Raw genomic sequence first — 17,709 nt, 5'->3', positions numbered from 1 at the left:
CGATTTTTCACGATTTTTCACGATATTTTACCCCCCCAAACGGCAACAATACGATTCCCTCCCCCTCCCAGCCGAAATCGATCGTTAAGACGATCGAGGACACGATTCACATCCCTAATATGAATGATTGTGTGGGGTGTGGTCTCACCTGGTGCGTATGTAACTGTTCAGAGTGTCATATGAATGATTGTGTGGGGTGTGGTCTCACCTGGTGCGTATGTAACTGTTCTGAGTGTCATATGAATGATTGTGTGGGGTGTGGTCTCACCTGGTGCGTATGTAACTGTTCTGAGTATCATATGAATGATTGTGTGGGGTGTGGTCTCACCTGGTGCGTATGTAACTGTTCTAAGTGTCATATGAATGATTGTGTGGGGTGTGGTCTCACCTGGTGCGTATGTAACTGTTCTGAGTGTCATATGAATGATTGTGTGGGGTGTGGTCTCACCTGGTGCGTATGTAACTGTTCAGAGTGTCATATGAATGATTTTGTGGGGTGTGGTCTCACCTGGTGCGTATGTAATGTTCAGAGTGTCATATGAATGATTGTGTGGGGTGTGGTCTCACCTGGTGCGTATGTAACTGTTCAGAGTGTCATATGAATGATTGTGTGGGGTGTGGTCTCACCTGGTGCGTATGTAACTGTTCAGAGTGTCATATGAATGCTGGTGTAGGGTGCGGGGGTGTGGTCTCACCTCGTGTGGATGTACCTGTTTCGAGAACCCTGTGAAGGCTGGCCTGCAGTGTGGGCTCATGAGGTGTGGACGTACGTGCAATAACTTTTCAGATTGCCACATGAATGCTTGTGGGGGGGTGTGGTCTCACCTGGTGTGGATGTAACTGTTCAGCGTGAGCTGGGCTTCGTCCTGTAGAGCCGAGATTGCACCAGCATTGCGGAAACTCCGCAGCTCTGAGCCGCTGTGCGTGGGCACTAGAAAACAGACCAGTCAGTCAGTGTTGTTGCACCTGCTCCAGGGGCTCACAGGAGACGCATTATAATTCCACATCAGTGCCTCACTCAAAGCCTCTTAATGCAGGAGGTGGGATATACAAGGAGTGCCTTCGCCTACTAGATATGGACCAAAGAGTGATAACTCGGCTTTTTAAGACCTCAGAGGCCATGATGTGGCTAGTTAAAGCAGCAGTACTAGTACTCAACTTGCCTCTTAAATAGCTCTTAAGTTTCCTCCTAGTCTTGTTCCTTAGTCTCCTTTCTTTTTGTGATTAGATTTTGTTCCATGTATCTTTAATATTTTCTTGGAATATGAGATGTGTATCTTTTATTGTGGTAACACCCCTTGTGGCCCGAGGCTGAAAGGCAGTAGACTGAAGAGTATCACAAAGAAATAATTCTTCACAGAAAGGGGGGGGGGGGGGGGGTGTGACTACACGGAGTGGCCTCTGAAGGAGGAAGGTGGGGTGGGGGGCGGCCAGCGGTGGTGCTGAATACGATCATGAAATTCAAGAAGGCAGGAGCAGCTCAAGGCAATCTGCTGCCTGAGGTGAGGGCTGAGATACAGCTACCCTCCCCCCCCCCCCCCCCCACACACACACCAAGGAACTGCACAGGTCAAATCATGGAGAGGACCGAGGAGGAGAGAGATCCCCTTGGAACCGGACCCTTTTGGTGATTTGAAATGCCGGGGGAAGGGAGAAAGCAGGGGGGGTCAGAGCTCCCAGAGGAGTGGCAAATAGAGCGTCAGTGATATTTCTTCTAGGAAGCTGGCAACCCTGCCACCTCCCAGTAACCCTATGACCTGCACCTCACCCTTTCCCCAGCATTTTCCCCCTGGAGAAGTGAGAGATGGGAGAATAGTGGGTGGTCTGTTTGGTACATTCTCACTAAGCAGGTGCAAAAGTATTGGGTCACCCTAGGCAATCCTTACCTCTCAGCCCTCATCATACCTAATTGCAAATTATGCATTTATAATAACAGATTTTGCATTGCTGTGATGCCAACAGAAATCCCTGGAGCTGGTATGGTATTAGGCCTGTTGTAATGTGCAATGGGTGTGGGTTTAGCCACAATTACAAAATAGTAAACCTCCCATGCCAAAACAGCACTAACTGCCAGCAGTCCAACAGCAACAACCCTACTATGAAAATGAAATACCTCACATATTACACCAGGCCCTAAAAACCAATACAAGAGACCAAGCCAGGCTGCTATAGATCCCTACACAGAAACTTCATGCTAGAAGAATACCTCACCTAAGTCACACATGACAGACCCTCACCAAATACAGAATAAAGAGCCCATAAAGCATAAAGAGAAACGTGCAGACAAAAACTGGACTGGAAACCGCAACAACCAGACTCTGTATACAGTGCAACAATGGAAAAACAGAAACGTCGCCATTCCTCATAAAACAATAAAAAATCCAAGAAATATAACACATTACTCATAATAGTAAAATCATACTACCAATAATAAATATTTCAAAACGGCTGCTGAATAGAACATCATTCAATAATTAAACAGACACAAATTTTTAAAAAGTTCTCAAAAACCAATAAAATATTTCAAAACAGCAGACACATCAAATAACACCCAAGAATTAAAACTAAAAAGAATTTTAAAATTCCCATATTCCATATCTGGGAACTTTTAATTTCCAGTCACCCTGGGATTGTCATGGATTAGTTTGGGGAGAAGGCTGCACGCAGACTTTGTTCTCCCTCAGACAGACACACTCTCTGATACATATGTTCAATCTTCTCCCCCTCCAGAACACTCAAGTGGCAGTAGCCTCCACCTGTAGCCAACAGGTTGACGCTGCTCGTACCCTTTCTGGCCACAGCAAATATACCTCCTCCTATCCACTTGGCCAGGCCCATGTAACACAACTTCCAGGCCAATGCAAATGGGAAGAACAAGGAGGTGCAATCGCCACTGTCCTGCCACTGCTGTGCTACCCCCAAAACAGTGGCACCCTAGGCGGCCCTGCACTCTCTCTCACTCATATCCTGACTCATGCATTCTTGCTCCCTTTCTACTACCCATCATTTTCTCTCTTTTCCTCTCACTCTTAATCCCACCCCTATCCTTTGCTTCCTTCTCACTCATACCTCTCCTTATCTTCCATCATTTCTCACTCAGCCCCTTCTCTTCTCTCCCTTTCACTCTCCTCTCACTCATGCCCCCTCCTCCTAACATGCCCTCTCCCAATTCATCCTCTTTCACTCACCATCTCCTTCTCACCCCTTCTTTTCCCACTCACCCCCTTTAACTATCTCCTCCCACCCACCCCTTCCCCTTCTCCTCCTCCCCTCTTCTCATCTCCTTCCCTTCCCTTCCCTCCCACTCACCCCTCCCCTTCCTCTTCTCTCACACACTCACCCACTTCTCTTCCCTTGACTCCATCTCACTCACCTTCCTTTTTTCCTCCACTTACACTATCTTTCTTTGCCTTGCCATACCGCCTTTCTCACATATCCTCTTCTTTCCCGCCAGTCTTTTTCTCCTTCCTGGCAGAGGGGTGTGGAAACTCCATCGGCACAAGGCCATCAGCGCTGCTGCTTTGGGTCTCTTCTTCCCACCTATAGGGAGTGCAACCCCTGCAGGTGTGCCATTTTCTCTTGCCACCGCAGGGCTCTTCTTCCAGCCTGTTGGTTGTAGTAACACCATGGGCAGATCATTTAAGATTTGTCAGGTGGCAAGGTGAAGTGGCTGCTGCAGGAGTGTATAGGGGGCACACTTTTTGCCGCCCTATAAGTTTGCCATCTGAGGCGGTTGTCTCACCCTGCCTCATTATAAGAACCAACACTCACTCACTATTCTCGCCCTCCAGAACACACAAGTGGCAGTAGCCTCCACCTGCAGCCAAACAGGACAATGCTTTCTTCCTGGGGTGCAGGCTGACGCTGCTCCTGCTCCTTCTGGCCACGCACACTGGCACTGCTCCTACCCTTTATGGCCACAGCAACTGCACTTCCTCCTTTCCACTTGGGAGTGTAAACAGTCTGGGATTATAAATTCAAATCTTCTTACCCTGGGTAAATCAATTTATCTCCCTGTGCCTCAGTTCTAATCACATTTCTGTCACTGCCTCTCTGTGTGACTTTGGGTGAATCATTTTGACTCCCTATGCCTCAGCCTCTAATCTCAGCTCTGCCACTGGCTTGCCAAGTGATCTTGGGAAAGTCACTTTAGCCCCTGTGGCTCAGTTCTAATCCCAGCCTTGCCGTTGACTCGCTTATGTGATCATGGAAGAGCCTCTCTCTGTGCCTTTTCCAGGACCCCGCTGAAAGCAAGGAGAGCCCTATTGAAACGGATTATCCAGCTAAATTCGGGACTTAGTTGGATAAAGTGCAGGATTAAAAAATCCTGCTATTCTGACAGCTTCAGACTTATCCAGGTAAGTTTTTAGCAGGATAAAACTTAATCTGGATAAGCTGAGGCATTTTGGGGGCATTCTGGGAGGGGCTTGCTTACCTGGATAACTTAGCCAGATAATGCTGCTATTCACCGTTATCTGAGTAAGTCTGGTCATGTCCTAAATTCACTTAGACTTTGCCCACCTATATTCAGTGGAAGACAGAACTGGCTGCGTGCCACTGAATATGCGAGTAAGGTTCTCCAGGTAACTTTCCTGCTCACCGGCTCTCTGAATACGAACCACAAGATGTCCTTGTGTTCTTGTTCGGTACTTGTACAACTGCCCCCAACTCCAAACGTATATTATCTTCTAGAACAGAAATAAGAACCACAATGTAATAGAGATTGTTCCCCTGCTGGTGGAGCTCTGGAACAGAGCCAACCGTGAGTCCTGCTCAGCAGCCCTGATGCTTTAAAGAGGCCGAGGAAGGTAGGCCAGCCATTCTCTGGCACTTACCTGCTTTGAAAGTGACGATGCATTTCAGGCAGGCAAATTCCGTAGCGTCGAGCCGGAGGTGCCGAAACCGGGCCACGACTTCCTGCAGCGCCTGGATCTCGGTGAGGATCCGGCTCAACTTCTGAGCGTCTGTGTGCTCGCTGCTCATGCCTGCCATGGAGACAGAGGAAGATGGTTTGTGGCCTCTGCTTCCAGAACCCTCTCCAGAGCTGTCACTCTCAGAGGGGAGCGGCACTGAGGCCCAGCCATGTTTTAGGAAAGTTAACATAGCATCTCCTTTCTGGAGGACGACAACCACAGTCATTTGCATTTAAATAATAACAAGCCAAGCAGGCATGAATTCAACAAGAAAACATTATTTGCATTTAAATATAGATTTATAAGTGACAGGTATGCACTATTGTTCTATGGGGATTTGTTATTCCCTGCATGCGGTGCTGCTTTTCCAGTGATGTATTTTAATGTTAATTTCTATAACAAAGTCGTTAAGTGGAGCGCTTCTTACCAGATACGGCCAGCAGAGTGTTGGCGTCGACGGGAATGGCCCATTGTGCGATCCCCAGAACAAACAGCTCCCGCCATGCATCCTCCAGCAGCATCAGCTACCCTCGGGAGAGACACCAGAGACTGGTCAGTAATGCTGGACTTTACGAAACGCGCAGCATCCCAGCGGGTGTTCTAGAAGGATGCCGGTGCTCTGTGATGTTAGCCTCTGAAGAAGAGACCTCTATGAGGCCTCCACTGCCTTCTTTGAGAGCTGTTAGTTTGCTCTAATTATTATTGTCATGATCTGTAGAGCGCGTACCAGATGCACACAGCACTGTATAGGGACACATAATGGATTGGACAGTACCTGCTCCCTGGAGCTTGCAATCTAGTCAAGACAGACAACAGAAAAACAAGAGGCTCTGAGTTAACAGTGGGCACTTGATTGGGGAAATGAGGTGGTTAGTTCTGCGGACTGTGTAATGGGATTAAGCATTGGCAAATGGTTTAAAATAACAAAATAGAGGAAGGAATGACTGAGGAAGAGGTACATAAAAACATAAGATTTGCTATATTGGGTCAAACCAAAGGTCCATCAAGCTCAGGTTCTTGTTTCCAACAGTGGCCAATTCAGGCTACAAGTATCTGGCAGAATCCCAAAAGATCAACAGATTCCATCCTGCCTGTCCCAGGGATAAGTAGTGGATTTCCCAAAGTCCACCTTAATGGTTTATGGACTTTTCTTCCAGTAAAGAGGTTGGGTGCTAAATCAGCATCAAAGGTGAGGACTTAACAGTGACGGTTGCCAGGACTCAGATTATATTGCGTTATGTGCAGTGTGAACTCTTATAAAGAATCCCATGTCATGAACATTGGGCAATTCTTAAATTCCTAACGAGTCTACGTACGTCATACGTATCCATATCCTCACTCCTCACTAGCTTTCTACTCTAATTACTTGATGCGCTCTGATCCTTTCCTTCTGCTCTCAGTTTCAGATCTTTCCCACTGTTCTCTTCTTGCATGAAGCCTGGCATCTTCCCACTTTCTTTTTGGATGACACTCAGTTCCTTCCCACTGCTATCCCCTAGCATGAAGCTTGGCTCCTTCCCACTGCTATCCTCTTGCACGAGGGCTGGCTCCTTCCCACTGCTGAACCCTTGCATGAGGCCTGGCTCCTTCCCACTGCTGAACCCTTGCACGAGGGCTGGCTCCTTCCCACTGCTGTCCCCTTGCATGAGGCCTGGCTCCTTCCCACTGCTGTCCCCTTGCATGAGGCCTGGCTCCTTCCCACTGCTGAACCCTTGCACGAGGGCTGGCTCCTTCCCACTGCTGAACCCTTGCATGAGGCCTGGCTCCTTCCCACTGCTGAACCCTTGCACGAGGGCTGGCTCCTTCCCACTGCTGTCCCCTTGCATGAGGCCTGGCTCCTTCCCACTGCTGTCCCCTTGCATGAGGCCTGGCTCCTTCCCACTGCTGTCCCCTTGCATGAGGCCTGGCTCCTTCCCACTGCTGAACCCTTGCATGAGGCCTGGCTCCTTCCCACTGCTGTCCCCTTGCATGAGGCCTGGCTCCTTCCCACTGCTGTCCCCTTGCATGAGGCCTGGCTCCTTCCCACTGCTGAACCCTTGCACGAGGGCTGGCTCCTTCCCACTGCTGAACCCTTGCATGAGGCCTGGCTCCTTCCCACTGCTGAACCCTTGCACGAGGGCTGGCTCCTTCCCACTGCTGTCCCCTTGCATGAGGCCTGGCTCCTTCCCACTGCTGTCCCCTTGCATGAGGCCTGGCTCCTTCCCACTGCTGTCCCCTTGCATGAGGCCTGGCTCCTTCCCACTGCTGAACCCTTGCACGAGGGCTGGCTCCTTCCCACTGCTGTCCCCTTGCATGAGGCCTGGCTCCTTCCCACTGCTGTCCCCTTGCATGAGGCCTGGCTCCTTCCCACTGCTGTCCCCTTGCATGAGGCCTGGCTCCTTCCCACTGCTGTCCCCTTGCATGAGGCCTGGCTCCTTCCCACTGCTGAACCCTTGCACGAGGGCTGGCTCTCTTCCACTGCTGTCCTCTTGCATGAGGCCTGGCTCCTTCCCACTGCTGAACCCTTGCACGAGGGCTGGCTCCTTCCCACTGCTGTCCCCTTGCATGAGGCCTGGCTCCTTCCCACTGCTGTCCCCTTGCATGAGGCCTGGCTCCTTCCCACTTCCCTTTTTCTACTCTTCTTGGCCTTAACATATGGAAGAAGCTTCCCTGTCCCATTCCCTAAGCTTCTGAAGACTGATCTGGTCAAAACCAGCTCTAATATTTACCGTTTTTTTTTTTCTTTTTAAATGAAAACTGCCTACCTGTGATGCATGTTGAGGGAGGATCAAAAGTCACAATTAAATTAAAATGTTATGGGTGGGATATCATTTCCCCAATACAGGGAGTATGGAGCAGATCTAAAATTAATGTGCTAAAGATGTTAATGCTTTCACTTCCTGAGGAAACAGCTTTATAACAAAAAGCTCAACTAGGCAATTAGTGTCCTGGTGTCAGCCCATTACATTTGGTATTAGGCCAACATGCCATCAAGCCCCACTTAGGCCCAACATTAAGCCCAACAGCCTTCATGGCAGCTATTCACTTTATGTACATGACACTTCCATCACTCACCCTTATTATTCACCCTCCAGCTCTTACCCTTATCCATCACTCTAACCTTAGAGTTCACTTTCCACCACTCACCCTTAGCATTCACTCTCCATTTCTTTCCCTCATCATTCATCTTTCTCACGGAACCTTAGAATTTCACCTTCTATCACTCACACCTAGCACTCACTCTTATTCACCTTCCAACTCTCATCTTTATCCAACCTCCATCACTCAGCCTTAGCATTCACCCCTATTATTCACATCATCATTCCCCTTAGCATCCACTCTCCAACTCCCACCATTATCCATCACTCTAACCTTAGAATTCACTTTCCACCACTCACCCTTAGCATTCACTCTCATTCACCTTCCTCACTCAACCTTAGTATTCACCCTCAATCACTCACACTTAGCACTCACCCTTAGTATTCACCCTCTATCACTCACACTTAGCACTTACCCTTAGTATTCACCCTCTATCACTCCCCCTCATCTTTCACTTTCCTTAAATAACCTTAGTATTCGCCCTCAATCACTCACACTTATCATCCATTCTCCAACTGTCACCCTTATCCACCACTCTAATCTTAGAGTTCACTTTCCATCACTCACCCTTAGCATTCACTCTCATTCACGTTCCTCACACAACCTTAGAATTCATCCTCCATCACTCACCCTTATCATCCTACATCCATCACTCACACTTATCATCCATTCTCCAACTCTCATCCTTATCCTTCACTCTTACCATAGCATTCACTCTCCATCACTCACTCTCATCATTCATCTTCCTCATGCAATTTAATGTGGATAAGTGCAAGGTGATCAATATAAGGAAATGTAACCCTTGCTGTAGTTAAACGATGTTAGGTTCCATATTAGGAGCTACCACCCAGGAAAGAGATTTAGGCGTCATAGAGTATAACACTTTGAAATCGTCGGCTCAGTGTGCTGCAGCAGTCAAAAAATCAAACAGAATGTAAGGAATTATTAGGAAGGAAATGGTGAATAAAATGGAAAATTTCATAATGTCTCTGTATTGTTCCATGGTGAGACCGCACCTTGAATACTGTGTACAATTCTGGTCGCCGCATCTCAAAAAAGATATAGTTGTGATGAAGAAGGTACAGAGCAGGGCAACCAAAATGATAAAGGGGATGGAACTATTCCTCTATGAGGAAAGACTAAAGAGGTTAGGACTTTTCAGCTTGGAGAAGAGACGGCTGAGGGGGGATATGATAGAGGTCTTTAAAATCATGAGAGGTCTAGAACGGGTAAATGTGAATCAGTTATTTACTCTTTCAGATAATAGAAGGACTAGAGGGCACTCCATGAAATTACCATGGAATCTGAGATAGTGAGGGGTAAGAGCAAACCCAGATAGCCCGGCAAGTACCAGAGCCAGAAGCAAGTCTCTTTCTAGGTCTGCCTGCCCGCTCTGCCAGTACCAAGCCTCTCCCCTGCCCACCTGCTCCAGCGTCTGCTTCACAGGTAAAACTGAGGGATATCGCCTGAAGCTGGGACCAGTGGTATGTAAGATAGCCACAAGTATTACTATAATAAGCAGGCTAAGGTTTATGGCACGTGTGAAATCACCCATGATGCAGAACCTTTTTAGGGAAAACTGGTGCTTAACAGCCAGGATGTCAGAGACAGGAATAGTTGTTCTTATTTTCTAAATTCTGAGCCCTGCCAAATCTGATAAATAAAAGTCTGTTTCTGAGGAGTAATACACGTTGTCTTTTCCTGATTTAGGATCGTGAAGTAAGGTGTGAGGGCAATTGGAAGTGTCCTGTAGCAGACAGGTCCCTGCACCCCTAAACCTGCTTACAACACAAGTAAAGAATTAAACATCAACTGGAATGACATACATTTCATTCACTGCACAAATCCAGTATACTTTGGCATGATCCTGGACAGCACCCTCTCCTTCAAGATCCACACAGAAAAATGAGACATAAGGTCAGTGCCCAAAAGAACATGACACTTAAGCCGCAACCTCAAAGTTGGGAATGCATCTAACTGCTATCAGAACTGCTAGGCTTGCCCTATGTCACTTAAGTGCTGAGTACATTTCCTCAGTATGGGAACATTCTGCTTCTGTAATGAATATCCACCCAGTGCTAAATGACTGCAGCCAAATTATTACAGGCTGCCTTAATCCAACTAATCTCAATAGTCTTTATATCCTTGCTAGAAGAGCTCTAGCAGATATCGTGGCCCTGGCCAGCCAGAGAACCCTAACCATTCTCTGTGCAGGTACACCATGGCGCAAAAAAAAGTCTGAAGATGTACATGTTATGTGCCCGACCCGCGGAGGTCTGCGGGCTGGTCCCCCACTTACCCTGGGGCGTCTTGCGGCAGCATGGCTGAGGCCTGGTCGGGCCCGCGGCCTCCTTCGCAGCGTTCTCTCAGTGAGGGAGATGCCGTCAACGCCGGTGCAGGCCCCGCCCCTAGGCGCGCACACAGGGGCTCAGCCATTTAAAGGGACCAGCGCGGGAAAACCCTGCCCTGCCTCAAGAAGTGATGTAAGACGCTGCTAGTATTTAAACTGGCTTGACTAGCATCTCAGTGCCTTGCAACGAGGTTCACTCTGGTTTAGAGTTGCTAGTTGCTGTTTCTGACCCCAGCTTTCATCCACTGGCTTCTGACTTTGGCTTCCATCCACTGGCTTCTGACTTTGGCTTTCGTCCACTGGCTTCTGACCCCGACTTGCGTCCACAGACTTCAGACTCCAGCTTTCGTCTACTGGTTCCTGATTTAGGCATTCATTCAGAAGGTCCCACCAGGTCCAAGCGGCTCGGGTCCTCATGAGCTCCTCTCAGGGGGATTGCGGGCTTCCAGGGGTAAAGTTCCAGTTGGCCTCCTGGCTCCAGCTCTACTTCTCCTTCATCGGGAAAATGACTTGCAGGAGACCGCTCGTAAGTCCAAGCGGCCTGGGCCCTCACGGGCTCCTCCTGGGGGGACCTTGGGTCTCCAGTGGTGAAGATCCTCCTAGTCTCCTGCCTGTGCCACCTCCCGGCTTCGACATGCACTGTGTACCTCCACAGTTCGCCATCATCTGTCCAAGTCGGCTCAAGGGTCCACGAATCCAACAGTACAGGAACTTCCTTATGACAACAGAAGTACTGTAATTGACCTCATCCATGATTACCCTGAGGAAATGTGGCAGGCATGACTTGGAGATCTTGCCACTGGGATTAGCATTGATATTAGAGTGACTGAGCAATTTCCTACAGGGCAGAGGAGAAATGTACCACCCAGTAAGCCTAAGTAAGCAGGTTAAAAGTCAACATGGCAAAATGGGGATCCTCTGCCATACCTGAGACTTGCAATTGTGATAAGATGCAGACCATGCAGCACCTGTTGATCTGTGGATTGCCTGAGAACATACTCTGCACAGTGCAGGATCCTGCCAAGGCCAACTCACAAGTGCTGGAACATGCTCATCACTGGAAAGAAATATGACTTTGGTATATAGACAAGAGAAGAATGCGACCACTTATCCTCCTCCATTCACCCTTCACCACCATTCACTATCACCCTTCAACTAAAACCCTCCACCCATCACTCATTCACTTTCCATTACTCACTCTTCATCACTCTCCCTCCATCGCTTACTCTCCATCACCCTCCATCAATCTCTCACTCACCCTCCATTATTCATCTTCTGTCTCTCACTCTCCACTACCCTCCATCCATCACTTATTCCCCCCATCCCCCATTTATTTATTTATTTATTTATTTAACGTTTCTTTTATACCGATGACCGTTCGCACATCGCATCGGTTTACAGTGAACACAAAACCATTGGGCGGGGCCCTTACATAAAACAGATAATATACTGAACTAGGAAACATATGATTGAAATTAGGGGGGAGCCCTTACATCAAAACTATTTACATCAAAACTATATACAGAATTAGTGCACAGTACCAAAACGACAAGCATAGAGGTGGTCATATCAGGAAATCCGAGTAAGTGTAAGGGTCGGAGGGGGAGTTATGTAATAGGGGGTGTGATGGAGTAAGCTTGTTGGAAGAGCCAGGTTTTAAGTTTCTTTTTGAAAGCGGGAGTATAGGTCTCAGTGCGAATATCATGGGGCATAGAGTTCCATATCGTGGGGCCGGCCAGAGAAAAGGCTCTGTTAATAGTGGAGGAAAGCTTAAAGGATTTAATAGATTGGGCTTGGAGTGTTCCTTGGAGTGCTGGGCGTGTAGGTCTCTTGGAGGTACGGGGTACGAGGGGGGGGTTGAGCCAGTTGAGGTTGGAGTTTAATAGACTTTTGTGTATGATTGAGAGAGTTTTATAAAGAATTCGTGACTGTATAGGGAGCCAGTGTAGTTCAATAAGTGCGGGGGTGATGTGATCTCTTTTCTTTGTGTTTGACAGGATGCGAGCGGCAGCATTTTGTAGAAGTTGGAGTGGTCTAGTGTGAATTGCGGGAATGCCAAGTAAGAGCGCATTACAGTAGTCAATCTTTGAAAGGATAATAGCTTGAAGGACTGTACGGAAATCATTGAAATGTAGCAAGGGTCTGAGCTTCTTTATTGTTTGCAGTTTAAAGTAGCAGTCCTTTATAATGGATTTGATGAATGGTTTGAAAGAGAGGTGATTATCAATAATAACTCCTAGGTTGCGAGTGTGAGGTGGGAAGTTAGTAGCAGAGTAGGCAGGGGGGATGACCGGGAGTGGCTGCTTATTCGATATGACTAAAAGCTCAGTTTTGTTGGAGTTAAGCGCTAGGTGCATGTCCTTTAGGAGCTGGTTGATAGAGGAAAGACAGGATTCCCAGCTGTGTAGAGCCGTTTGGATGGTGTCCGAGAAGGGGAAAATGATTTGTACATCATCAGCATAAATAAAATGCTTGATGTGTAGATTAGTGAGAAGCGTAGTAAGGGGGAGCATGTAAATGTTAAATAAGGTAGATGAGAGTGAGGAACCTTGGGGAACACCTTGGGGGAGACTGATGGGGTCAGATTCATTATTGTTCATAGTGACAGTGAAAGTACGATTTTGGAGATATGATTGAATCCAATCAATGGCCTTGCCAGTGACCCCAATATTTCTGAGTATGCTGAGGAGGACATCATGATTAACTGTGTCAAACGCAGCTGAGATGTCAAGTAATGCGATAAGATAGGATGATCCTGAGTCAGTTCCTTTGATAAGGGTATCGTGTAAGGAGAGGAGCAAGGTTTCAGTACTTAAGTGCTTCCTGAAACCATATTGGGTTGGAGGGAAGATGTTATTTTGTTCCAGGTGATCAGATAGGCGTGTGTTCACGAGCTTTTCAAGCACTTTAGCTAGTAGGGGTAGGTTGGACACTGGTCTGTAATTAGAGAGGGTGGTGGGGTCAAGGTTGGGTTTTTTTGAGGAGTGGTTTCACTATGGCTTGTTTCAGAGCATTGGGGACAATGCCATGTTCTAGGGAACAGTTAAGAATATTTGAGAGGGGTTTGGCGATCACATTGTGTATAGAAAGTAGGAGTTTAGAGGGGATAGTTTCAGAGGGGTGAGTGGAAGGTTTCATTTTCTTAAGTATGCTTTCTACTTCCAGGGAAGATGAGGACTCAAAAGAATAAAGGGAGCTAGGGGAGTTGATGGTGGGAAGAGAGATGTTGAGGTTGTTGTGTGAAAATTGAGCTGTGATGGACGATACTTTGTTTTTGAAAAATTGCGCTAATTCATTACAGCGGTTTGTGGAGGGTGTAGCTGAATGTTGTGTGTGTATGGGAGAAGTAAGGTTAGCGACCATAGAGAAAAGAGCCTTGGGGTTGTATTGCAGCCCATTTATTTTGTTGGCGTAGTATTTTCGTTTTGAGTGTTGAATAGAGTTTCTATAATCATGCATACGTTGATAGTAGAGAGTTTTGGTTGCGGGGGATTGGAGTTTGCGCCATGACCTTTCCGTGGCTCTGAGTTGGATTTTGAGATTTCTAAGGAAAGGAGTGTACCAGGGTTTCCTATTCTTTCTGTAAGGGTTGATTGTTTTTGTTATCAGGGGGCAGTGCACATTGGCAATGCTGCGTGTGCAGTTCACCCATGAGGATAATGCGTTATCTGGTGAGGATAGATCAATTTGTTTGTCTAAGTCAGAGCATGCTAATGCAATGGTTTCTACATCGCATGCTTTGCGGAATCTAAGGGAAATAGGCTGTCTGGGCGTGGATAGAGGGCTTTGAGGGAGCGATAGTTTGGTCTCAATCAATGAGTGATCAGACCAGGGTACTGATGTACATAGGGGGGGACTGTTCACACTGATGGGCGAGTTTATAAAAATCAAGTCAAGGGTGTGGCCAGCCTTGTGTGTGGGGGAGTTTACTATCTGTTGGAAGCCCATAGCTTCGAGCGAGGCCAAGAAAGCTTCACAGGCCGGTGACTGTGGAGAGGTATCTACGTGTAAATTGAAATCTCCTAGGAGGACTGTGGGTAGGTCTGGCGAAAGTGAGTTTGTGAGGAATTCAATCAGAGGAGATGAATCTTTCTCTAGAAGACCAGGGGGTGTGTATATAAGACAGAGTTGGAGTAGTTTAGATTTGAAAAATCCAATTTCGTATTGATGGGGGATGTCACATCTATGAGACACTAGGTGGAGGTCCTTTTTTATAGCCAGGAGTAGGCCGCCTCCTCTCTTCTTCTTCCTCGGGATTGAGAAAATATCATAAGTATCTATGGGTAACTGGTTGATAAGGGGAGTGTCATGTTGTTTGAACCAGGTTTCAGTGATTGCGCATATTTCGGGATTAGAATCAGAGAGAATGTCATGAAGAAGATGGGTTTTCTTTTGAAGAGATTGTGCATTAAAGAGGATGATGGAAATGAGAGATAGGCTGATAGCTTGAGTGCGAGTGATGGTGCGTATAGGTATGAGTCTTCTGTTTTTGTGATTGTTTTTATGGTTTGGGGTTTGCTGCATGGATGTAGTGGGACTGTAAGGGTAGAATACTGTTTGATATGCTACAGCACAATGCTCGATGAAAGGAGGCATTGTGGCCCAAAAGTGTAAGGCTAGTAGAAGGGTTAGAGGAATACAGGGATGGAGGCAGAGACAGGGTTAGAAGCGTACAGGAATGGCAGAAATACAGAATAGCATTCAGGGTTACAGAATAGCATTCAGGGTCCAACAACGATACATATATAGGTATGAGTATTGTTCCGTGAGCAACGGCAACAGTAAGGCACCAATAACATACAGAGTACACAATCAATCTTGTTAGAGAGACAACCAGGCTAGCGCAGGGAAATATATACTGTTATCCTGAATACTGTAGGGGGAGGGAGGAGAGGGGTGGTTCAGCGGGAAAAGTGGAACGGGAATTTAGCCTAGCGGGGAGGTTTGATCTAGACAGATATATACTTCAGTATTTCTTACGCTCTGACTGCTTAGAAGCGTCACCAGTAGTTGGGCTGGTCATCTGGGAGATAGCTTGTGGGTTCCAGTACAGTAGCGATGCAGACACAAAGTAGTTGTAGACAGGTTGAAGCCGTTCGGGCACACTTATATATCATATGTTCTTCTGGGATTGGAGATGTTCTTTGTACGAAGTTATCTGATGTCTGGGGTGGTTGGACGTCTGCGCGTTGTTCGGTGTCCGGAAGCGGGATTCAATGTAGAAGTTGCGGGTGAGGGATGGAGACTTTTAGGTTTTGCTCTGCTCTTCGGGTCTGCACGAAGGGGCGCACAAAGGGGCGGGCCCCTTTGTCGCGCTCCTTCGGCGCGAGACGCTCGGCGCGAGACGCCAAGGAACGTGCCTGTGCTTTAAACTACTGCTGGGCGGCTGGGATTGGTCTCAGGTAGGCGGTGGGCGGATCGACGGGTGAGCTGGGGCTCCCACGTGGTCGGCGCGGGGGCTCAGCGTCGGTAGGGCGAGAGGAAGGCCTTACCCCGGTGGGCTCAAGCGCCGATCGCGCGGGCCCCTCTCCCAGCTCCTACAGCCGTTTCTGCAGTGATTTCCTTCTGTGCTGCTGTCTGCTGCAGTCTGCCGGCGAAAAGGCGCCTCGGATCGCGCCTGTACTTTAAACTACTGCTGGGCGGCTGGGATTGGTCTCAGGTAGGCGGTGGGCGGATCGACGGGTGAGCTGGGGCTCATTATTCTTTAAGTTGTAACAGAATGGCCATGGGAAAAGTCACATTATCAAGAGAATCACACATTACCTCCTACACATGGGTTTGACTGGTCCATGCAGACTGTCTAGTCACAAATTACATTGTGCATTCTAGAAAAACAAATCAGATACAATCCATGTGATGTCATTGGTTATTCTCTTGCTAACAGGACTGTCATCATAAGAACATAAGAACATGCCATACTGGGTCAGACCAAGGGTCCATCAAGCCCAGCATCCTGTTTCCAACAGTGGCCAATCCAGGCCATAAGAACCTGGCAAGTACCCAAAAACTAAGTCTATTCCATGTTACCGTTGCTAGTAATAGCGGTGGATATTATCTAAGTCAACTTAATTAATAGCAGGTAATGGACTTTTCGTCCAAGAACTTATCCAATTCTTTTTTAAACACAGCAATACTAACTGCACTAACCATATCCTCTGGCAACAAATTACAGAGTTTAATTGTGCATTGAGGGAAAAAGAACTTTCTCCGATTAGTTTTAAATGTGCTACATGCTAACTTCATGGAGTGCCCCCTAGTCTTTCTACAATCCGAAAGAGTAAAAAAACGATTCACATCTACCCGTTCTAGACCTCTCATGATTTTAAACACCTCTATCATATCCCCCCTCAGCCATCTCTTCTCCAAGCTGAAAAGTCCTAACCTCTTTAGTCTTTCCTCATAGGGGAGGTATTCCATTCCCTTTATCATTTTGGTAGCCCTTCTCTGTACCTTCTCCATCGCAATTATATCTTTTTTGAGTTGCGGCGACCAGAATTGTACACAATATTCAAGGTGCGGTCTCACCATGGAGCGATACAGAGGCATTATGACATTTTCCGTTTTATTCACCATTCCCTTTCTAATAATTCCCAACATTCTGTTTGCTTTTTTGACTGCCGCAGCACACTGAACCGATGATTTCAATGTGTTATCCACTATGACGCCTAGATCTCTTTCTTGGGTAGTAGCACCTAATATGGAACCTAACATTGTGTAAATATAGCATGGGTTATTTTTCCCTATATGCATCACCTTGCACTTGTCCACATTAAATTTCATCTGCCATTTAGATGCCCAATTTTCCAGCCTCACAAGGTCTTCCTGCAATTTATCACAATCTGCTTGTGATTTAACTACTCTGAACAATTTTGTATCATCTGCAAATTTGATTACCTCACTTGTCGTATTTCTTTCCAGATCATTTATAAATATATTGAAAAGTAAGGGTCCCAGTACAGATCCCTAAGGCACTCCACTGCCCACTCCCTTCCACTGAGAAAATTTTCTATTTAATCCTACTCTCTGATTCCTGTCTTTTAGCCAGTTTGTAATCCATGAAAGGACATCACCACCTATCCCATGACTTTTTACATTTCCTAGAAGCCTCTTATGAGGAACTTTGTCAAATGCCTTCTGAAAATCCAAATACACTACATCCACCGGTTCACCTTTATCCACATGTTTATTAACTCCTTCAAAAAGGTGAAGCAGATTTGTGAGGCAAGACTTGCATTGGGTAAAGCCATGCTGACTTTGTTCCATTAAACCATGTCTTTCTATATGTTCTGTGATTTTGATGTTTAGAACACTTTCCACTATTTTTCCTGGCACTGAAATCAGGCTAACCGGTCTGTAATTTCCCGATCT

The 17,709-nt window shown here is 47.0% G+C and overlaps 1 protein-coding gene across 1 annotated transcript in view; it reads right to left on the bottom strand.

The window, feature by feature from the left end:
* The window catches only part of NR2E1 (nuclear receptor subfamily 2 group E member 1), a gene marked incomplete at its 5' end in the record, with an annotated part of 97,310 nt that overhangs the window by 7,447 nt on the left and 72,154 nt on the right, over positions 1-17,709 (bottom strand). The window contains 3 exons of the mRNA XM_029595307.1: positions 826-931; positions 4,836-4,985; positions 5,341-5,437. Of these exons, the coding sequence (XP_029451167.1) occupies positions 826-931; positions 4,836-4,985; positions 5,341-5,437 (353 nt within the window). The remainder of the gene's footprint in view (positions 1-825; positions 932-4,835; positions 4,986-5,340; positions 5,438-17,709) is intronic.

The sequence above is a fragment of the Rhinatrema bivittatum genome, chromosome 3 (assembly GCF_901001135.1).
Source record: "Rhinatrema bivittatum chromosome 3, aRhiBiv1.1, whole genome shotgun sequence".
NCBI lineage: Eukaryota > Metazoa > Chordata > Amphibia > Gymnophiona > Rhinatrematidae > Rhinatrema > Rhinatrema bivittatum.
This window is presented reverse-complemented; position numbering and strand designations above follow the sequence as displayed.